The sequence below is a fragment of the Fistularia commersonii genome, chromosome 15 (genome assembly GCF_037954325.1).
Source record: "Fistularia commersonii isolate RoL2024-O1a breed Wild chromosome 15, RoL_Fcom_v1.0, whole genome shotgun sequence".
Taxonomy (NCBI): Eukaryota; Metazoa; Chordata; class Actinopteri; order Syngnathiformes; family Fistulariidae; genus Fistularia; species Fistularia commersonii.
The window spans coordinates 2,295,067-2,319,638 of NC_141298.1; the positions used below are offsets into that span (position 1 = coordinate 2,295,067).

The 24,572-nt window shown below is 41.9% G+C and overlaps 1 protein-coding gene across 7 annotated transcripts in view; it reads left to right on the forward strand.

Moving 5' to 3' along the window:
* Positions 1-1,150: 1,150 nt before the first annotated feature.
* The window catches only part of arhgap12b (Rho GTPase activating protein 12b), a 63,946-nt gene continuing 40,524 nt past the window's right edge, over positions 1,151-24,572 (forward strand). For all 7 annotated transcript variants that reach the window (XM_086160129.1, XM_086160130.1, XM_086160132.1 and 4 more), the window contains exons 1-2: positions 1,151-1,292; positions 5,487-6,248. In XM_086160129.1, coding sequence (XP_086016255.1) covers positions 5,574-6,248 — 675 coding nt within the window. In that variant the 5' untranslated portion in view covers positions 1,151-1,292; positions 5,487-5,573. The remainder of the gene's footprint in view (positions 1,293-5,486; positions 6,249-24,572) is intronic.

Consider the following 24,572-nt stretch of genomic DNA (forward strand, 5'->3'; position numbering starts at 1 on the left):
AAGGGAGGAGGCATTTTGAAATTTATCACACGTATGCCATATTCTTTTGTTTAAAAACAAAGATTTTAGGGAACGTCTTAATGATAATTATGAATAACACTCTGTATGCAACTATAGAGACTGTATGGAAGAGCATCTCCACCCACTAATATCAATTGACTTAAATGAACATTAAAAAAACAAAACAAGTACATTATCACCTAAGCCATTACAGAATATTCCAGAGTTTGCCCCAGATCGTGTGCGGGGGGTGATGGTGGAGGGGCAAGACGGCCGGCGGTGCTCCAGACGCGGTGGCTGGCGGGTGGAGGAGGCGACGGATCCCGGTCAGCTTGGTTAAAGACCACATGTGCAATTAAGGTGCAGGGAAACGCCCTGACTACGACCGGAAGTTGTTTGATTTCTGCCGTCAAAATAAAACATTAAGCGAGGACCAGTATGGTTTATAAAGACCACCTTAAATGGGGTATATAAAATAAAATAAAATAAAATAAAATAAAATAAGTAAACTTGTTTAGAAATTAAAATATGAGCTGACAGATATGGACTGAACAACATTTTGGTGAAATGCCACTGAAGCCTGTGCAGGGTTTGCCTTTGCATAGAAAAGGAAAGTTATTATTGTACCTTTTGGGTGAAGCGTTCAGCGTCAGCCCTTATCAGATTTCTATATTAAAATTATCATAGACTTGAATTACCCTCATGACATGTATTCTACTTACTGTCTTACTTTTGTGCATGGACTCTACCAACACTGAATTTGACTAAAATTACACAAATTATGCCTACACATAAGTATAACTTCACAGTATTTGACGTTTCTCGTATAGATGAATAATATTCCCTTTCATACTGTATAAATAGTACAGCAACATATGGATGTAGGGGTTGTACTGCTGAGCACAATATGCCTCCTGTTTGTTTCTTTTTTTTCCCTTCGATTTAAGCAGTGTCACTATTTGTCACTTTGAGGCTTCAGCTATCCAATTTGATGTCAAATAATATTGGATAAAATGCTCAACAAGCGACTAGACGACCAAGAATAACTGACTACTTTTATTTTGAAAGTCACAACCAGATATGCCTTCTGGTGCGACCGTCTTGCTTGGCTGCGCTCAGCGAGGCGGGGGATTGCGAACAGACCCAAAGGCTGGAGGTCTGTCGCGGGACTCGGTCGGATCAGGCGGCGCCGAAAAGAGACCGTAGAAAACGAGCCACGAAAAAAGGAGAAAAGTTCCGCACGACTGGAGAGAGATAGGGACGCAGAGAGACGCCACGGGGCTGATTTTCAGGTGAGTATTTATGTTTTTATCTCGGGTTAGGAGCCTCCACTTCGCGTGGTCAGCGAGAGGCTATTGGTGTTCGGCGGACTTACTTTGCTGCTCCGCACGCTGTTGCGGTGAACCTGTCGTGCTTTTGTCCGAGCCGCCTCAGGCCACCGCCGAACCGCCACCCCCTCTCGCCGGTGGGTGGGTGTGTGGTGGGGACACACTCCCCCTCGCCCCCTTTTTTTAAAAGCGTATGATCATTTCAACAGCGGGGAAACGGGCAATCCACGTGATAACATCATTCAGAGAGGCACGCGCCTCCGGACTCGTATCTCGAGGTGCGTTTGGCTGCGTGTTCCCGGCGGGCGGAGGTGAGTGGTAGGGGGTTCCTCCGGGATCGACCCCTCCTCCCCCCCTCGCTTGCGCCTCCAGCAATGTCGACATGAAGCCATTTGTCCTGTGGATTAAACTTCTTTGTGTCGCCACGCTGCGGTCTGCGTGAGACCCTGCCCCCGCCTCACAACCGAAGTCCCTTCCATCACCACCCGGCCGCCCTTCACACCTCCACCGACCCGCAGATTTTCTATGCTGTTACTGCTGTGATGGTGATTAAAATAGTAGTAGTAAAAAGCCGCATCGGAGGATTGAAATGCAGCACCAGCAGCAGCAGCAGCAGCACATGTTTGAGTCTTGGCCACATCTGTTTTGAATGAGAACCGGGGGACAAAGGCAGTCCGAGAGTGTCCCCGTTTTTTTGCCGCTATACACTGGCAGATGTGTGCAGACAAAAAGGTCCTGATCTCTGTTTGGATGCACCTCAATTTCCTGCAGAATCCTATTTTTTTCCTTTTTTTCTTTCCTCTTCCCATCCTCCCTCTCCTCGCCTCTGCTTCATTGCAAAGGCATCTTGAAGCATTTGCACAGGTGGTTTTCCTTCCCCATGACATGAAGGATTTTCTTATTATGGAGCACATCCGTTCAGATTTTTGTTTTCGTTTGTCACGTGTTCCATCCATCTTTCTCTCTCTGTGCTGGTTCAAATTTTCTTGAAATAATGATGATAACATCACCCTTCCAGAAAAGAACGATACATCATTTTAGTCTGACAGCTTTGAAGGCTGAGAAAAGGGGCCGTTATCAATGTGATTTAGGGAAACAGCCGTCTGCCACATTGGGTGAAAGTGATTGTTTTCCAGAGAGATAAAGCAAAAAAGACTTTTTTTTTTCCCCTAGGCAGCTTTTAGTCACCGCTGAGCCAAAGGATTTCTCAACCAGAGCCACATCCTTTTTAGTTCCCACAGAGCAACAGTTGGCTGTGGTGCTGCGCTGACGTCACTGTACTCCCGACACTGGGCACTGCCATGGATTTGTGAGCAGAAAAATGCACTGTCTCAGGTCTACTTAAAGAATCAGAAGGCAGCGGCAGTTCAAAAGCAGTGTGGTGGTTCAGCACCTCGATTGAGCCCCGTTTTCGCACTGATTTTGCACTCAACTCATTTTGTTACCCTGAATTGTCCTTGTGTGTTGACCAGGGTGGATCCAACACAGGCCATCTTTACACGTTCATCTTTGGGAAATTCGTTCAGCAGATGACTGTGATTAACAATTCTGTTGTCGACATGATGTAAGCAAACCAAAAACCAAGATTTCCTGAAGTTTTACAAGTTTACAAGTTCGTGTTATTTCAGTCCTTGCTTTATGAAGATAGCTAATTTACATGAATGATTACAGACAATGAAAAGAAGTATTTAATTTTGATAGTTACTGAGCTACATTCGTCAGGCTGTTTCATTTGCTTGCTTTGACTTCACCACCTCTGCCTTTTTTACTTGTGTTTACTATATATATCTTTACACACTTTATGTGTATATATATGTTTCTATATATACATACAGATACACACACATGTCTGGCCAAAGCTCAAGGATAAGTGAGTCCACTGTTAAATGCTAGTTGCATGAAGAGGACTGTTGATGGTTATTCACCAGATAAAGTTATCTTTGGACAAATGAACAGCGTGACATTCTCGCACAAATGCCCCCCAACTCCGCTCATCCAACGCTTTAACCTTTACAGGCCTGTGTAGGGATGGTGTTTGGATCACTGCTGTCATGTCACTCATACTCTTGTTATCATGTTTGATTCCAGGCTGTGGTAGACTCCTAGCTGTTTTCCTGGCACCTCTGGTGATAGCATGAAGTGGAGCTTGTGTTGATGCAGTGCAAATGGAGGGGGGTGGAGTATGTCTCTGACTACTGACCACGCAAAACGCTCTGTCTGATGCGTGTATCGAGCTGGCCTGGACCAGACAAACACCAAAGGCCTGGAGTCATGATGCAGTTGTGTGTGTGCGTGTGCATCACCATGCTGGAATAGATAAAACCATTTAAACCCTATTATGATCACATCTTTCTCAAGAGCACATGCCAACACACACATGCGTGGTCCCAGACTACTCTCAGCACCATAAATCTATTCTGGGTGAGGGGCTGTCAGTCTGAGCCTCAGAATGCACACACATATTCTTGAACATAAAGAAAGCCCCCCCTTATAGCTTCAGCGGCATGTTCTCATGCCTCACTAAAAAGCACCTGCTTTTACTGCCCACTCATCCAGGATGTCAGTCCATTGCTCCTGGCTATTTCAGGGAGGAAGAAGAAGAATTTGACACAACTGGAGCTGAGTAGCAGCTCCTCTGCTGTGGGAATGTCCCTTAATTTATATGGGGTAACATGCAAAAAGACAGATAAAGTGCTGACATGTAGATCAATGATGAATCACATTTCGAAGTAAATATTTGTTGCAAACTCATATGCAGGTACAAGCAAATGGATTATAGTAAATGGCGAATATTTTGTTTCAACTGTGTCATACAGGTGTCAACCCGTACATTAAAAAAAAAAAAACACTCCCGTAAATGCTTTTGACTTATTCGAAGTCATTAGGGTTTTAAGAGTACCAGAAATGATTTAAAGGCAGCCTCATGTTTCTGTCAGTTTTGTCAAAAAACATTTACTGCAGGTGATAGTCGGGCACTGGTAGAAGCTGTCAATCATGTTGACTTAGCAATGAACGGAACCTGGATGCAGTGAGTTGCAGTGCTGTTTGTCACAGTTACAGGTGCTTTGCTTTTCAGGAGCAAGCTTACTATCTGGTGTTATGTCAGTGGTAAACATTTGATGTCATTGTTTTAACTCAAGTTTCCTACAGACAAAGTTGGCATCTTCTTAAATTTACAACTGTCCAACTGATATTGTCTATTATTAGGACATTCAGTACAACATTTTGAAAGTCTGGAATTCAAACTGAGTGGGAAATATGTGCCAAACGCAAAGATTTGAGGACTCTATTAATTTTCTTTTTTTTTTAAAAAAAACAAGACCTCTTAAGAAATGCATGTCCTCATCCTTGCAAGTCAAATAAATTCTGTTCTCAACAAGTGCACCGGTATATGTGTCATTGACATATGTGCAAGCATGAGCCAACAAATATACCTAAACCTCATTCCAGATTATTTCTAACTAAAGGAATGCATTGTTCTTCATTAGGGCCAATGCTGACATCGGACACAATAGTTACATGAAAGCACTTCAGAAATGTCAGTAAACAATCAGCAGTTGGAAAGAAAGTAGAGTAAGGTTTTCACCAAAAGTGCATATTTGAAATGATCGGGATATGATTGGACATTATATGGCCTGACCGCAATCATTTCCATTCCTGGCCTGTGAGTTCATGAATAAGTTAGGCTATGAAACAACCCAGTCTGTATTTTTGGATGCGGTCTTCTATGGAATGCAAGCTCCAGAGTCTTTGTAGTCATTGGATCGCATGCGGGATCAGTGCGAGGGGTCATGTTATCATCACCTGTAGGTCCAGTGAGGAGGATCAGGTTACCGGGTTGGATATCCTTAGCTGTGGTGTTAGTTGCCAGAGCAATCACTGTTGACTGCAGCAGTCTCTGGTGATCATAGTGAGGAGTTGCTCAGTGGGACTCTATTCTCAGCTCTCCAATAGAGTCTGTCCAGCAGTTGGTTGTATCACATTGTATGAGAGTTCCAATAATAACACTTTGTGGTTGAGGTAATTGGATCAGCAGTAGACTGGGGTTTAAAATTAGCAAGTTGTTGTGGTTAGCTTATATATGTCCATGTGCCTGAGCTTACTAAACATTTAGCGTATAACATATAGCTGAACTAATGCGTACATTTTCTCCCACAGCACGTTCTGCAGTCAGACATGAACATCCCTGCAGGCCAGGGCTGCTGAGCACCTGAGGTAAGAGGTCGAACATTTTTTCTGGCAGACATGGCCGACAAAGAGGGGCTGCCTATTGCCCCAGGTCAGGTTTACATCGAGGTGGAGTATGACTATGAGTACAAGGCCAAAGACAAAATGGTTACCATCCGCCAGGGAGAATGTTACATGCTAGTGAAGAAGACCAATGAGGACTGGTGGCAGGTGAAGAAGGAGGAGAGCACCAAGGCTTTTTATGTGCCTGCTCAGTATGTCAAGGAAGTGAGGCGGGCCCTCATGCCCCCACAGAAGCCTGTCCTAAAAGCCAAGCCCACTGTTTTGGATATCTGCAGGGCATCTAATGAGAACTTGAACAGGCCCCAGTTGGAGATGTCCAGCTTTGGGCGCCCGTCCCCCTCCTCCACGCCTTCACCATCCTCAGACCGTGTCACGCCACCAGCTCTGTCCAAGGATGCTAACCAGAACATGAGCCCCCATCACTGCAAGGTGGTGGCTGAGCTGGTGCTCCTTCACAACAACAACAATCACCATCTTGCCAACAACTCCACTTTGCCAAGGACAAGAGCCGATTCGCCTCCACTCAAAGATGTGAACCATCACAACAAAAGTCCAGACAGTGAGAAGGCCTCCCTGCCAACTGACCTACCAGGAGACCTTCTCAACAAGCTCCGAAATGACTCAGAGTCTGGGGACGAACTTAGTAGCAGCTCGACGGAACACATGCAGGTAAGACACACGTATTTGCTGCTTCTGATGCCATTGAAAGCCTGGTGTTTGCACATTCTTCTGTAATTAAAGAGAACAGTGTTGAGTCTGACTTCTGCTGGAGTGGCAAGCACTCAGGGAGGCGTTCTGAGAGCTCTGTCATTGTTGTGAGAAATTAGAACTGGCAATTGGGTTCGTTTTTCTGTGTTTGCGCAGTGGTGTCTCCCTTTCTCTTGGTGGTTAATTTCTTACCTTGCACTCGTTCTCCTTTGTAAGCTGTTGCTACTTTCCCTTTTACCCGTTGAGTTTTGTGTTCGCCACTGCCACACTTCATGTTCTTCTGCCAACATATTCTCAAGAGTCGCTTAAAATCCTCAGCCTCTACCCTTTCTACTTCTGCTAACAATTGTTCTAAATTTGCCCGATGACAAGGAGGAAACAGCAACAGTTCCAAGAAAAGCTGTTAATCTTGAGGTGTTGGACAACTTATTAATATGATTTCGTGACTATCATGGGAAAAAGTTTCAGTAATGGTTATTACTCTGCCTTAAAGTAGTTTTGTCATTTTTGTTTTAAAGGTATGTTATCTGTATTGATTGTGGAAAGCGGTTCCTAATGCAGGGATTCAAATTTGAGAGGTTTTAAGATCCACTCAAAAGCAACCAAAGTGGTGCTCAAACCCAACACATTGATTTATGCTGATTTATTTGGTACTAAAAGTACCAAATAAATGAGCCGTACAATTCGGAAAACTTTTTAGCCTTTGTAATTGAGCTAGCATCGCCACTTCTACCAAAACTCTAGGCTGCTGTCAGATCTACAGTGATACTGCCAATTTCATATCCAGACTCACCAATATTGCATTATGGATGTGAAACAAGGTAGGCAGTCAAGCTGACAAAGGCAGAAACCTTGCCCCCAGTGACACAAGAGAAACTCTCTTCTCTCTTTGTTCCTGCAAACCATTTATTGCTAGTTCCTAGCCCCTCCCGCCTCGATGTTAGTTGTTTCAACTCTCCTAACTGGGAGCGTTAGAGAATTGGAGGAAGGCACCAGGAGCTGGAGCTCATCCTCTCGTCACTAGCAGAGGTAGATCAAAGTAGGGGGGAAAGAAGGAGGGGAGATCCAGACCAGCCATTTTTGGGGTGGCTGTATCGAGGGAGGGTCACCTTGTTTGAAGACTCCCTTCGCTGCTTGTGTTCTTTGTTCCACAGGCTGTAGCCTCCTCCACCGCGGACGGAACAAAGAGAGACAGGCTTGAATAGAAAGTAGGTCATATCTGCTGAGGATCAGTCTGTAGCCCCTAGCTGCCCCACTGTGGGGACCACTATGTGAAAATGCCTGTTTGTTAATGTCATGTGTGAGATATGCGAAGTGCAGGAAAGTGAGAATGGGACCGTACTGACACAGTTTAGCAACTAGGTCCAGTGCTTTGCAGATGACATACCTTAAAAGACTATCAGGGTTAGAAAAGTTTTTTTTTTTTTTTTTTTTCATTGTGTCAACCACAACCTTTTTCTGAATAAATGTCACGCTTGTCAAAGCACAAGGGGAGAAATAAATACATTTCACACTGGCCATTAACATTTGCATGGGCAACAGTTACGAGCGTCTTTTGTCAAACTACACTAGATGCGGCGGCCAGATAAGAGGCAGACAGTTTCGGCCTGCGCTCCACATGAAGCCTGGCACTGTGTCCCGGGGCAGGTGGAGCCCACTCTCTCTTCGCATGCCTTTTTTGTTTTTGTGTTAGTTTGTCCTTTTTGGCCTCCTGCCAGGAAAGTGAATGACCCAGCAGAAAAATCCAATTCTTTAACTCTGTTTCCTGTCATTGCTTGGTTGCAGGGAGAAAGGGAGAGGGAGAGAGGGAGTTTGTCTTTTATGGCGTTAAAGTACAAAATTGTATACATTGGCTATTGTGTGTGGAGGAACATCTTTTCAACCAGCTCGGGAATTACTTTACAAAGCACTTCGAATGCTGAAATCATATGGAAGTGCAAAACAGGAAATAGAGGATACATAGTCTTTGAGTCAGCATTGTATTCAATCTGGCGCCCCTTCTCTGCTTATTCTGTAACAACAACCCCACAGTTGTCGCACTTATCTGATTAACACAAAACCCGGTAAAACCAGTGCGTTGCTGCTCCAGCACGGGATTTAATGCACTTTTATTGCTTTGTGCGACAAAGCCAGGACATGTGAATGCAACAGCCTTGCCCATATCACCAGGCTGTTACCCCGCTTGGCCAGTCCCTGTTACGCAGCTGCAGATTCAGAGCTGAGAGGACTTTCATGTGGCTCAGAGGAACAATGATGATTTCTATGCATTTTCATGAGAATGGCAAGGCTCAATAAGCGCTTTTTTTCACCACGCAAAAGACTCCCAACAGTAACATTACATGAAGAGTTATCTGATTTGATCATCTCAAGCGATCAAATCACAAGATGGACACCTGGTCTGTATTTTGACCCCAAGTGTGTTTGACTTCATTTAGATCTCAACACTGACAATATTCAGAGGCAAAATCACCCGACAGAAGATGTGATGCCTTGAAACGATGTTGTTCAATCCAGTGCAAAACAGAAAATAAAAATGATACTAAGTTTTCATTTGATTTGAGAGATGCATCTGTGTGTGTATGGCTCAGGGCTGCATAATTGATGGAAATCAAGCAGAAATTAAATGTGTATCAAAGGCGAACTTTTTAATTAAATATTGTTGCACTGCAGTCGTCCTGCAAACGCATGTTTCATATATGGAAAAAAAACCTCCAGTTTTCATCAGGAGTCGATTGAACGGGTTCAACAACAGCCATCACCACGCATTGGGAAACAAGTGTTTTTATTCATATAGATCTTTGCAGTGGTTTGGTTATTTATTGATGATAACCATTAATTATATGGGAATCGTTCCCAGGGTTTAACTAAACTGTCTTTGTCAACCCTTAATTCCCTTTAATCCATCTGCCCAATGCAAAACCTTCTCCCGTTGCCGCCATCATTGTTATTTAAAGAAGGAGCTACATGTCTGATGGATGGATGGATAGATTGATTGATCTTTTTGACAGATTTGTCGCTGACATGCCAGCTGGCCAGCCCTAATTGATCTCACGGTGATGATTAACGCCCCCCAGGTCACTCCGTGCTTTTTTTCCTCGTGCAGTTTGCCTGTCTCCATGGCTCAGTCAGTCCTGACAGTCCATCCCTTCTTCCTCAGTACAGTGCTATCAAGGGACTGGAAAAACAGAGCCCTGTCCTCTTCACTTTGCGTAAACGTGCGAAGAGGATATTCTTTTTTTTTCCTAAAGGAGTGTAGCACAATATTGAAAGCCTCTTTTCTCACGCAACATCAGGCTTGTCTACGGATTTGCCGTTCAGAACATACTGCTGTCAGACCCATTTTATAAGCATACCATCTCTAGGGCTGCAGTTATTTAGGGGTCGGGCCATCTTTGAATACTATTTATAAGAATGTTTTTCGAAGTTGGCTTCGGTTTTCGTCACACCAAACTGGATTGATGATGCCAATAAATTTGCTTTTCTTTAACCAAGAAGAAAAAGTAGTTATTGAAATCCCAACTTTTTATTTTTCTTGTACTAGAATGAAGGTGAGTAGGTGCCAAAACATGCAAATACACACCAAGGTCTTTAACACCTTCACTATTGGAAAACAACTACAACAGCAACAATGACAAAAATAATAATACAATAATGTGCCTTTTAATAAGAAATGCTGTGAGTGCTGGTTGCAGCAAGAAAACAGTTGAGGTGCGTTGAGTGTTGCGTGTCACCCCTTGTCAGTACAGAAATGACAGCTATTGCCAGTGTATCTGAACCTCAGTTATTCACAAAGATGAACAATCCAGGACCCTCACTCCCCCGGTGTGTGCTAATGCCTTTTCACCCGTGTGACTCTGTCGCAGGAAGCCGTGGGAGAAGGATTCTGCTGTGTTACCTGTTATTAGTGGGGATTTCAGGGCTGTCGTGTCACATAGCTTGCAGCGCAACATATTTCATCCTCTCAGTTGTCACCCCAGTTGGAAAAGCTGAAATAAATTTGTCCCAGTTGTCTGTACAAAGTTGGATGTTACAAACCACTTCCACTGCCACACACCTGAGATGATGCTGCTTCTTTTTTTGTCTAAATGAGAAGAGGAGCTCATCAGAGGGGCATCATTACCATTAAATAGGGGCTGCATTATGAAAAATGGATCTTGATTTCTTACACAAGGTCCAAGGACATAGGTATAAAAAAAGAAATCAATTCATGGCTTAACTTGTACTTAATGAAATAATTTAAATTAACACCTGATTGACTTGGATAGTGAAATTATTCCTTTCTCTTAGTGGTATGGTAACTTACTGAACGCCTGATAAGCCAGAGTGTTGCTCTTTGCTGAGAGATGTGTCGTCGCGAGTAAAGAGTGGTGACCCTGGATCTGTTTGTGTCTGTAGCCCTGCAGCATGGAGCCAGAAGTTCTGGTTGTCCTCACTCACTCACTCACCAGCTGATTAGCATGTTACCCGTCCTTGAATGGCTCCCAAACCCACGCACTGACACTGCCTATCCTTGCAAATCTCCAAAACCTTTAACCACAGCTGCTGGGCTGTCCCTTCTTCTTTGTCTTTTAGTCACATTTCCTGTACATGTTTAGTTCATGCTTACAACCTATAACATGGTTCTCTGTGCCATCATTGTGTAAGTAATTTTCAGACCCCTTTAAGGTTCAGTTTGAGGACCTAAAGAGGTTAATTTGAAGGTGCTTTGTACCGCACGTGGTGTTTGGGGGGGGTACCCAGGTACCCAAATTTCACCATGGTTACTTTTTTGTTTCTTGCCAGGAATGTCTTCCACAAACAGATTTGTGAATTATGTGGACTTAAGGGATAGAAAGTTTGCCTGTGTGCTGCCATCTGGGCCCTGGATTGAAAATTACCAGCAAAAGATTAGTCCAATCAGGGGCAGCAGTGACATGTAGACTAGTACTGATCCTCATTGTATTTTCTGTTTGCTCTTTTTACTAATTTTATTTTGTAAAAGAGCATGCTGTGTATGTGTATTTATACAGTGTTCATATTTATGTGTGTGTTTGTATGTTTGGGTGTGTATGTATGACGGGGTGAAAAAAAAAACATCACATCATTACAGAAAAACAAATCAGTTGCTTTCTGTTAAAATGTACTTATTCTTGAATAAATGTAATTGTTTTTTTTAAGTGAATATCAAGTCAAGTTGATGGTGACTTTCGGTGTGTGCAGTTAGTGAAGACTAAAATGAATCAAGTTATCCTATTACATTTTTTGTTTTAAAAGGATTTATTTTCTTTTTACTGTTATATTAAATGTGGTGTAATGCCCCCCCCCCCCCCCCCCCCCCCATGTGTGATAAAACATTTTTAAAGGTTGTTGTCGTGACAAACATAGATGATGAAATAAGCTGTCTCCCAGAATTCCCTCTTTCAAAGAAATCTCCAGCTCAAGAGGGCTTCTGTTCGTTGTGACATAACTGGCTTGTAAAAGCACGTACCCGGCTTCTCAAACAGATTAAAAACAAAAGGAAACAGCTGACTCGAGGCCCGAGTGTGTCTGCCTTTGGCCGACTGTGTGGTCTCGCTGCTGTCTGGCAATGCCCGAGGGAGGAGGGGGCGGGATTGAGACTATTGAGACGGGGACAAAGTGCAAGGGACCTGGTTTCTGACATAGCCTCCACGGCTCCTGTGGGACAGCATAGACCTCAGACCTGTGGAGGGATGGAAACGTGTTGCCTATGATATGAAGGAATCTCTATTTTTAGTAGGCACTGGTACTGCTGACTTTGAATTTTTGATAGCAGTCAAATTATTCAATGATCATTCCACACTTCAGAGCTGTCATTGATACATTTTTGAATCGCCTTAGAGTAGCAAGAAAGCACCCCCTCCCAAAAGAAGACCACCAAGCACATCATACAAAATGAAAGATTCCCCCAGAAAACTAGATGTCATATTTTCAAATTATTAGAATTATTCATTTTGTGCGCAGATGAGTCCCACCTGTCAGAATAGTGACTACTTTGTTTTACCCCTTTTACACAAGTATGATTTCACAATTGGGACATTTGGTCCCAATGGTAGCATGTGCAACATTAGACTGGTGTATTTTTATATATGGGTGAATCTAGAGATCAGTTAGACTGTGATTCTCTGGACGGTTGCTCTCCTGACTAGAGGACCTTGAAGAGCACTGATACAAGGTCAAGTGTAATTGTTCTCACTTGCTGTTGTTGTTTTAGTTCTTTTAATAATGCCGGGGCATGCATACTATCGCTATTTAATCTGGCTTGTGTTTGCTGATTTGTGTTACTGTGCAAAGCCCGAGAATGTTGTCGGTACTCAGCATCAGATTAAAATAATAGCGGGGGCGGCTTTCGCTCCTTGGATGCACTTTGGAAATGTATGCCCTTCTAAGCAATCTACCACAGGAGTACCTGCTATTTTGGTGCAATTATTTGGGTAATTACTGCCTCGTGATGCAAGATTTCTCTGCGCTAAGCAGTTCCTGTAGCCTCGCCATGTAAAGGAGAAGTAGTTTATCCCTCACTTCTCTCCCGTCTACTGTACGGAAACGGGCTGTTCTGAAACATCCCAAACACCACAATAACCTGCTAATTACATGTTTTGCCAAACTGAGTTCTTCCCCCCTAGGCATCTGAAATGCGAAAAGAACTGCATGACACTATTTGCAGCCAATATCCAAATATATCGGAATCTTTGAAGAGGCTACAAGAGACTTGCATTCTCTTATTACATAATGGCCTTGTAGATAGCAACAAATGCAAGTGGCGCTGCAAAGAGTGGCCATCTCCTGTCTGTCGTGTCCTGTAATCTGGAGCTGTGCCGAGAGGCTTGCTCCCAAACCCGCTGAAAAGGAGGCCCCTGCTTGTTTTCCATCACATACTTGACATTCCTTCCTCAGCGCCTACACTCACACACACACACACACACACACACACACACACACAGTGAGGCACAGGAAAACCGAGTCAATGAAAGTCTGCATTCACCTCCAGAAGTGAAGATTTTAGAGCAGTCGGTAATCTAATATTAAATCAGGGTAATAGTACTTGATATGTTTAGTTTTTTTCTGCTCATCCATACATTCCACCCTACGTTCATTTTTACTTCCTGATTTTGTCATGGCCTTTTTCAAATTCCTTTCCTACTTTTATTATCTTCTATTCTGTCCCCGCTCCTGATCTCCCTCCGAACACCTGTCTTTTCCATTTAACCTCTGCTGAATGAACTTGTCAGATGTAGTCTCAGTGAATGGCAAGACAACAAATGGGAAACTTCCTGCAATCCAACCTGTGGCCCACCTTTTTTTTCCTTTTCTTTTTTTCCTCACCTCTGCATCCACTGTAATCTGTGCTTCTGTTACACAACAGGAGGATTAAATCCTCAAGCCCCCAGGGGCTCAGCCTTCAAGACAACCACTAGAGCCATTGTTGACAAATCAGGCTTGGGGTTGAAGAGCAACCTCTTCTCTTTTTTTCCCCAAGATTGCAACATTTCTTGCGAAAAGACATGGAAATGAATTTGAGGGAACTGCTATGGTGGCGTTCACCGCTTTCATGCCAGGTTTACATCCCACGCTGTTGCTCCTTATCATCTGAAATTTTGCTGAGACCCATATAGTTGTTGGCAGCGTCGATCCTCTTTACTTAAAAAAAAATTCCGTCACTAGCTGTACCTTTTCTATCGACTAAACGATAGCAGCCCGGAACATCAGTTTTCACTTGACATTAGAATACATCGCCTCGTGGGTTTTACAGTCACCGGCTCTCGCTTCTGTTTTCCATGTAGATATATTCTGATAGCTCTCCAGCATGTCAATAAAATGTATAGTTGTTTTTTTTGCAGACAGAATTCACTAACTCACTTATTGTGTCTAATGGGTGGGATAATAAAACGAAAATATAGGTAATCAACATAATAAGTACTTGGTATTTGTTATATAATAGTAGATATATCCATAGATAGCTTTTCATCAACATGCTTTACAAATGAGAATAAATAAGGACACATTGAAATGGAATATTGTTCATTTATGGTCTACTATGCCAATCATGTAGTCAGGGAGGCGGTGGGGTTAGAGACTTTCAATTAACCTACTGGGAGGAACACGGAGAACCCGGAGGAAACCCATGCAGATGTGGGGGTACATGCGAACTCAACACAAAGAAGCCCCCTGTCAGAATCAAACCATGATCTTCTGACTGTGAGGCATTTGTAAGTTAGTCTCTTTTTGACTTGAACTTGTAAGATCTTACTGTATGTTTCATCGCTACATCAATGAATTATATTAATAGGTCAGAAACACGCCCTAATTAATGTTATGAACATAGCTTAATTTGAATGGAATGAGTCCTTGGCACGCATAACAGATCCCATTGATCCAGAAAATTATATTAATTGTTTATAATGATATTATGCGCAAAGAAAAGTCAGTGAAAGCCATTCGACCGTTCAAACAAACGCTAAGATTGTCAACAAGAGGTTCTAAAACAAAGGGTTTCAGGCTTCCGCAGTCAAATGACCTACTTTGGCTGATGAAAAGCAACCGGTCCCTGGGTCTTTTTTACTGTTTCTTTTATGTTGCAAGATGTAGCAAGTTGCCTTTTTACTTTGACTCTAATAGAACATTATATGGACCCATTTAAAAAAAAGAATCTGTGATATTCTTATATTTTGGAACTCTGAGGGGGATATTGCTGGAAAAAAAACAATGTTATGGTTTGCGGATTGTATTGATATGTAAAGAATGTATAATTTCTTGGAATTCGGAGGATGTGTGTGCTTTCTAATTTGAGTCCACAATTTAATGAGTCGTGCTCATTTGTAGGAAATCGAGAAATAGATTCTAAAAATCCTCTAAAAACCAACTGGCTGTTTGTGTATTAAAGGGCTACAGACTTAATGGACAATATGGCACCATCTTGATGAATGTCTTTGGTTCCATGATTATAAATGCTCTCAAAGTTCTTCCCACTGTCTCATCTAAAAATGCTATGCCAAGCTGGAGCTTTTTCCAAAACATGTTTCTTTCTTTCCACCCAACTATGGCTGGAGGACATGACTGACAGCTGTCAGGAGACCCCTAGTATCTCCTTTTGTAATAATTTGAAGCATGAATTCTGGTTGAGCCAGAATTGGTCCTAAATCCAGTGAATGGTCTTTCACAAAATAGTGTAATGTCAAAAAGGATGCAGAAAAGACATTGGTAGAAATCCTCTGTGTTTTGGCCGCTTTATTAACAATTGATCTAAATCACTGAACTGAGACAAATGAGAATCAAATTGTACCGTACGTAAAGGAATACAAGCGACAGAGGGGAGAGTTTTTTTGAGTCTTGCCTTCTGTCTCTCTCACTCACTCACTCTCATGTCGATTGTTGTACTTCCTCCTTTTAGTGTCTATTGAGCAGCGCTGCCTTTTAGGTTTGTGATGCAATGTAGCGTTTATTTAGAGAGCAGCTGACGTGTAGGCATCACTATTTAATTTGAGTGCCCGCTCCATCTCTCTTCCTCACTCCATCGCTCACTGTGGTTTTATTCAGTCCCTCACCTGTCTTTCGCTCTGCCCGGCTCACTAATGTAGCTTTTGTAGATGGCGACATGTATCCAGAGAAGGTAAGATCTCCTTGCTGCTTCGCTTGCGATAGCACAGCAGTTTATCTCACCTGTTTCTCCATCCAGGTTCTCAGACCGCAACAACTTGGAATACTGTACATTTTTAAAATTCAGATTACCTTAATGATGAATGCTTTTTCATTAGTGTAAAGAATTTTATTGAGTTAGTTAGTGCAAGTTAACACACCTGTTTTTTCAAAACATTTTTGACATTAAACATTGACGATTGTTTGCTCTGTCTCAAGTGGGAAGAGGTATATGTGGTTGTCATGCCATCTCATCTGTACAGGTCTCTGTTTGCACACAAACGAAGGATGCTCGGAGCGTTAGACTTTCAGTGCACACTTATGTAACTAGTGCTGGCTGTGTGTAGAGCTGTTTGAACAGCTGCTAGTCATTTTCCCCGGTGGCCTACTGTTTTGGATGAGCAGACGGGTCAAGATATTCTGCTCAACCCTCAACAGACAGCGATCAAGGACTAGAGAAATATTCCTGTCTATGTTTCTTAGTATCCCCCCCTAGATCCGATGATGGTCATACCCTTAAGACTTTGTGTTCCAGTGTTGTTTCCCTTTGCTGCATTATGCATTGGTATTTGTGTTGTGTGCTGCATTTCCGATTTCTTCTGTTATCTCTGTATCCACCCTAGGGGTTCAGAGTCAGCAAAGCATTTAAATGGATCGGCATCACTCCACAGTGCTTGGTTTTGTGTGTGTGTTTTTTTTTTTGTTTGTTTGTTTTCCCCTCCTTTTATTTTTGCCCACACAGAAATTTCAGCATTGCAACATATTCAACTTTCAGAAAATGAATGTCACATATTCTTAATGCTTGTTTGATTCATCCTCATCTCAAATGAAACACACTAGTACCTTCTAATGGGAAATCAGACTGAAACTAATCCAAGCCTGAAATCAAATATGATCAGTTGTATTTTACACCTTCTCTATCACAATCTTATTGTATTCATATACTTTGCATTCTCCTGTACTCATCAAACTTATTTTGGATGACAGCAGTTGACCTCATCCTAGTGTTGCTGTGTAGCACGTTACTGCATACAAAAGACAATATTTGTTAGCCATTATTTCACTGCTCTCCATTCTTTCCCCATGAGAGACAGCTCTGGTTGCCAGTGTGTGGGAGGACTGATGGAAGCATTGAGGTGTAGGCGGGTTTCAAGGGGCACCAATTGTCTCTGTAATATACCATTGCAGTTGTTAATTTACCTGACCGTTCTGCCAGAGAAAAAGCTGAAAATTGATCAGCAACAATGTAGTTACAGTTGGCCTCGTCACAGGGTCTCTCGTGAAATGAGATTATAATTAGAAGTTTGTCGTGTGAAATACAAATACCAATACATCAAAAAAAAACAACTCTTTTTATATTTCTGTGTATCTCCTTCGGAACTGAAAATAATGTCTGAGTAATCAATTGAGACTGTATGTTCTTTTCAGGCCAGTTTAACAGTCTACAGTCTAATGTTCAGCAAATGGCCAACTTTTTAATTTTTGTATTATTATTTTTTTGCAGAAAGATATCAAGAATTGAATGATTTTTTTGTGTGTTTGCAAAGTGCCCATGTCCTGTGTGTTGGCATTTACTGTTCGGCATCATCGTATTTTATAGTCCTTTTTGAACGGATTGTCCTCAGAACTTTCCACCCGTAGTAAATATTCAAACAATGACACAATGTGGTGGATCAGTCTGGATCCTGCTGCCAGTTACCCAGCTCTGTGCCTTCAGTTTTTTCATCAACACTGACACGCATCCCGTAATTGCGCTCGGTGGGTTTACAGCTCGTTATTGGCGTCCTTTGGCTAATCTTGGTCTTTTGGGGATACGCTACATGTCTTTGTACGTTCTACAACAGCTAACAGCAATAACTTGTGTATTACAGAGGAGACACAAGGGGAAGGCTGATTAGCATTCTGTAGCTTATAGTAAAAACTTCCAGGGCCAGCAGTATTTCAGTGCCCTTGTGTTTGATTGACAGGGAGCCACTCCCAATGTCCAGTAGTGAAATGGATACAGACGCCTGTGTTCTCTTCATGCTCCCGTGACTCTGCATCATCATCTGCTGGTTTGACACGCTCATTTTTGTGGATTGATAGTTTGTCAATTATTCTGTCAAGAAGGGATTACATAGTTTGTCACGTAAATGCGTGAGATTATGAAAGCCAGAGAAAGGAGATTATTAATGGAAGAGTGACGTTCTTTAAGCTTTAATATCAAGGTTGACTGTGTTATTTTCAGGTCCAAAATGACATGATTTACGTGAAATAATTTGTAAATATCACAGTTTCTTGACAAACATTGGTGTCTCTATGTTTAGTTTTGCTTTTTTAAATCTAAGAATGCACTTGATGGCTCTGTTACCCATCGCTTTGCCTGTAGAACAAAAGAACACCATAAACAAGCCCTGATCACGCTTTTTAATGATTCAGTTATGTTGTATTTACAGGCACAGATGTACAGTTCCACGTGGTGCATATAGTGACAGTCGCACACGCTTCTGGTTTCTGTGCGTACCAATGTATCATACAGAGAGCTTTGCAAATGAAAAACAAGTTAAGGTGGAAAAAAAAAACAGCCCATTCAGACTTCATAATTTGCTCCTGGAGAGCATGTTGGAGCAGTCAACTAACTGGAAGCAGCAGCACCCGGTCTGCTGGTGTGCTCACTGGTCTCGGTAAACACAAATGCAACAAAATGTTTAGAATTGGTTGTAACATGATACTATCTATGATTACTGTGGGAAGTATGCGATGTGAAGTGGTTTAGAATGATTATTTTTCATTTTAATTGTGCAATGTTTGCTGTCCTTTTGAATTCAAATATCTAAACAAAATCCGCATTGCGAGGATGTTTGGGACAGTGCCGCTGGACTGGTGATTACCCTTTTTTAAAAGGGGGATCGGAGGGTGTGTGCGCCAACTACAGGAGGATTACACTCCTTAGCCTCCCTGGTAAGGTCAATTCAGCGGTGCTGGAGAAGAGGGTCCACTGGGTCATTGAACCTCGGATCCAGGAGGAGCAGTGTGGTTTTTGTCCTAGCCGTGGACAGTGGACCAGCTCCATACCCTCGGCAGGGTCCTCGAGGGGGCGTGGGAGTTTGCCCTACCAGTCTACATGTGTTTTGTGGATGTGGAGAGGCCATTTGACAGTGTCCCGTGAGCAATCCTTTGGGGGTTGCTCTGGGAGTATGGGGTACCAAACACCATCATACGGGCTGTTCGGTCCTTGTTATAATCGGTGTCTGAGCTTGGTCTGCATTGCCGGTTGTAAGACTGACCCTTTTCTGGTGAGAGTTGTACTCTGCCAGGCCTGCCTTTTGTCGCCGATTCTGTTCATAACTTTTATGGACAGCATTTGTAGGTGCAGCTATGGTGTCGAGGTAATCCAGTTTGATGGCCACAGGATTGAGTCTCTGATTTTTGCAGATGATGTGGTTCTGTTGGCTTCCTCAGGCCATGATCTCCAGCTCTCACTGTAGTGGTTCGCATATGGCTGGGATGAGGATCAGCACCTCCAAATCCGAGACCATGGTGCTCAACCGGAAACTGGTGGAATGCCCACTCTGGGTCAGGGAAGAGGTCCTGCCCCAAGTATAGGAGTTCAAGTATCTTGGGGCCTTGTTCACGAGTGAGGGAAGGATGGAGCGGGAGATCTACAGGCGGATCGATGTGGTGTGTGGACTCTGTACCAGTCAGTCGTTGTGAAGATTTACTGGTTGATCTGCGTTCCCACCCTCTCCTATGGTCATGTGCTGTGTATAGTGACCAAAAGAACAAGATCGGGAATATAAACAGCCAAAATGAGTTTACTCCGCAGGGTGGCCGGACTCTCCCTTAGAGATAGGGTGAGACATTTGGGAGGAGCCGATGTTCTTCTGTATAGAGAGGAGTCAGATGAGGTGGCTCGGGCAATTGGTCAGGATTTTTCCTGGGGGAGGTATTCTAGGCATGTCCATCTGGGAGGAGACCACAGGAAAGGCCTAGTACATGCTCGAGAGACTACGTCTCTAGGCTGGCCTTGGAACACCTTGGGGTCCCCCCAGAGGAGCTTGACCATGTGGTGGGGGAGGTGGAGGTCTGGGCCTCATTGCTCCGGCTGCTGCCCCTTCGACCCGACTCCGGATAAGTGGAGGAAGATGGAAGGATGAATATTTGGTCTTTTTGGCTATCTTTATAGCCAAACTATAACTGTGATTTGCCAGGGTTTCACCTATTTGATACCATTATGATTTTGTGACTGAAAGTTAATTAATTTCTCCCCCTTGACAGCTAATTGAAGTTGTTTAAGTTGCAATGTGCAATGTATTTCTATCCTTTATCATTTCCATCGTACACTATATCCGTATTTGATCAATGGTGTGATCATTACTCAACAGCAATTGATGCAATTTGTTAAAATTGGTATGTAAGATCTTGTCTGCTTTATTTTAAAATTTCTGTTGTTCCCCTTTTGGCTTTTCACGTCAGAGGTCGCTCTGTGTCCTCTCTCACACCAACTACCTTCACATCCTCTCTCACTTCAAATCTTCTCCCTGGTCTTCCTTGAAACTTCCTGCCTGGCAGCTCCAATTCCAGCATCCGTCTACAATATATTCACTATCGCTCCCCGTACATGACCGAACCATCTCACTCATGCCTCTCTGACCTTCTCCCCTAAACATCTAACATGTGCTGATCCTCTGATAGACTCTTTCCTGATCTTATCCATCCTGGTCACTCAACATTTCTGTTCTGAACGGCTTTATTATACTTTTAAAAGTTAAAAAAAAAAAAAAAAAAGACAAATAGCTGTCTGATTTTATTTCATTCACATTTTCAATATGAATTTGTAACAGTGTGGCAGACTGTACAGAAAACATTTCTTTTGCCGTTCAAACATCCCATGTATGTTCTTCTGGTGATTTGTGTTACTACAGCCCCACTGGCAGTGACTAGGCAGAATAGAATCACATTTAAAGTGTCTCCTGGCTTTTCACCTATTTCTGTTGACATTCGTTCTCTTTCCTCTTCCTGAATATTGTTTTACATTTTCTTAAACAAAGCTAAGCAATAAAAAGATACAAATTCATCAAAAAAAAACCAACAACAACATGCAACACAGTGGTTATAATACTTTTCCTAATGCATGCCAGGATTAGCACATACTGCAGTTGGGGAACATTGAAATTAAAGAAAAATAAAATAAAGGAATGGAGAAAATAAAGCGGCTGTGCTTACTGTAACCACACAAATAATTGTACCATTTTAATCATTTATTTTCATTTGGTGAAAGCTGTTTCTATTTTCCCTGCAATTTGTCCTTGTTTATCTAAGAGGACATCCAGACAGTGATCATTTCCGATAGGGGATTACATACCCAAACTTTCGGCTAATGTGTCCACAGCAGCGGGAAATCAAATACTCCCACTCTGACTATGGTCTGCTTGGACTGTCCTGCTCATTTTCTCTCACTTAATTGAATTTCCTTGTTTGAAGTACTGAGATTCAGCAATAGCAGACCTTGCATAACTCACCATTGACTCTATTCCATGTACGAGACACTTGTGGGTATCATTCCCTTCAATTTGACGAGTTTCCTTGGTGTCCAAGATTGAAACCTGTGTTGATTCAAATTTGATGGAGGTGGCTATAACTAGAGACGGGAGGTAAAAAACAAAACAAAAACAAATGCGCGAATAACTCACCGCCTAACAATTTTTGACATTCCAAAAAGGAGACTGTGTCACCTGGACATTTCAATGAAGAGTCAATACATTTGGTTACCATGGCAACATGAGCATAGGACTGTAAAAAGAATAATTTCGGGTCAAGTAGCCTCCCCTCTGTTGCAGTAAGCACCTTTCAGCATATCTTTTGGGAAATTGAGTGCCTGGGCTTTGTGGTTTTATAACAGCAACAATCATAGTTTGTATTTCTTTTTATGTGCATGTTGTCGAAGGGTGTATCAGCTTTGCACAGTCGTGGCACAGGTCAGGCTGTTAAGTGCATAAGGTCAAACAGATTTTATAGCAGCCAGTGTTTCAAAGTATCAACCATTTGTGTGGTCAAGACTCGCCCTGGAAACCTTTAAGTTGTAAGTTGTTCTCAAGTTGTGAGGAACTTTGGGAACTTGATATTCAATGCTGGCAGTTTCCAACACCAAAGCAGATACAAATGTTTAAGATGAAGTAATAAATCAGCAATCAACAATAATGTGACACATACAGAAGAAACCTTTAACTTGGATCAGTTATATGGATACATTCTATTAAAGTGTGTTATTTATACATTTAGGGATGCAAAATTGTCTACATACTGTGCCTCTGCTTTTTTAAAAAGTAACTATCTAAGAATGTTTTTTTGATTTTGATATGCTGTCAAAACAACTTTTGAAACACTTCACTAAGGATGCCATCTATTTTGTACACTCACTTGTTGGGCAGTATACTCAGCCAGGTTGCAGCAAAGCATGAAATCAATGCAGAATACACTCACCCGGCTGTCATTTCCTGAGCAGCAGAAACACTGCTTTTGCTGCATTTAGGTGAGTCTAGTCTGCTAATATTATTCTTTGACTTGGTACATTCATACTGAAATAATGAAATTGTTTGCGTTTTTCCAAAAATGTGTTTACTTACTAGAAATTAATTCTGTCTAGTTGCACAATAACTCTCTGCAACAGCCCTACGAAGTCTGTCCTACTTCTCTTTCCATGTGCTGCTGGCTACTCTGAGAACATACTCTGCTGGACAGGCTGTCCGATGGCTGTATTTCTTAATCCCCCAAAACATCTTGTCTGCGATTGTTATCTTGTTAAAATATTTAAAAGAAAAAAAATAAATGAAATCCCTGGAACCCAACTTTATACACTTGCTGATTAACAAAAAGCCTCATGAAAGATGCAGGACATGTAGGATTTTTTTATCCCCTGTTCCTACTTCTCAGCATCCCATTATATTCCTTTAATCACCTTGGTTTGTAATAGATTTCAGGAAGATTTACATTTTCACAACATATACTTTAAAGAGGCTTTTCTGAACAAAACAACATACTTTATGACCAATTATCACAAAGATAAATTGCAGGGAAACCCCCTGGTCACATGCAGACTGGTATAGAATGTGCCCTATCCTCCCAGCTGTACATGAGCTCTTTCTGTCGGCTGAATTTAGGGTGTAAGGGTGTAATTTAAAGTCTAGAGGTGCTGCAATATTGTGCAACAAGGTTATCATGATCAAAATTCAAATCGGCCCACCATCCTGTGTTTATTGTCGATATACGTGCAGATAAGACCCACTAACGGAAGCTCATGATCTGAGTGCCATCAAAACGTCTGCGGAGAAAAGTGTTTTTGAACAGCACATCAGTCTAGATTATTTTATAAAAAATAATTAATAAAGAACAGATGTAAAATCAAACTGGTAGATCTTTTGGCCACAGGCTGAAACTTCCTGGAAAGATATCTGTTCCTTTAAATGCTGATTTTTCACAGCTGATTTGTAGTCAAATCACACTTCACAGAAAATACATATGACCTTCATACGACAACAGATTGTTTTGATGTCTTATCTTTCCATCTCCCAAAATTGGACCCTCTACCATGTTAATAAAAAAAAACAATACTTTTTTTTGCCTATATAATGTACTTAAAACTAGATGTGTCAAGGTATGATAGATTTTTATTAAGTTGTTGTGTTATGTTGACAGTTAATTGAAATGTTGTAATTGTAACTTTATATTATATTTTCCTTTAAATTTGTCAGAGATCATTACTTTACAGGGTATATATCTAGCCTGTCTTATTTGGGGTTCATAACTGCTACAGTATGTATGTAATATAAATTGTTCACAAAAACTTGCAAATTTCATTGTTTTGTTTCATTTGGATTAAACCCCATAGACGAGGTCAGGGTGCTGTAATAATCCTAAAAAAGTGTTATAGGCTTTACTGGTTGAGCTTTATGCGCCAGCAATAATGGTACAGGTCAGCCTTAGCCTGGACAGACAGCCCCCACCAACATACTAGAATGCAATCTTCTTACGTATCTGGATTAAGGGGTCGTGTACAGTCCGTTGCAGGGTTAAATGCCTCACCAAACTCGTGTTTATCATGTCCCAACATGTCCCAACATTTCTTTTTTTTTTCCCCAACAATATTGTGTATTGATTGTCTTGACCCTGTCAATTGGGCATATGTGCCAATCTGTCGATCCCCTAATACCAAAACAAGCCTATTAAGTATAGATATAGGAATTATTTAGCATTAACATTCTTTGTATGGGGATCAGACTGAAATCTAATTGAAACACAAGCACATTTATTCAAACCAAGATGTAAAATTTAATCCAGCCACAGCCACTCAGCAACCTATTCCAGTACAGTGTTTTGGATGTGTATGCCACTATTTTTCAAAGGTCAGAGAGGGATGGCACTTCACTGAGAGATGTTTAATTTTGGACATTGGTATAATTTTTTTATTTGAAATGTTTTATTAATCAGTGGATTCCAGTGAACTATTTTCTACTGGAATTTTTAGAATTATGAAGTACACCCATGTGGGAAATTGTAATCCTATGTATTCAACCCATCATAGATTGGGTCTTGTGCATTTGCAGCACATTATGGCAAATTTCTATCTCTTTGACAGGCTGTTCAAATATAAAATGCATGGGTCTTGAAATCCAT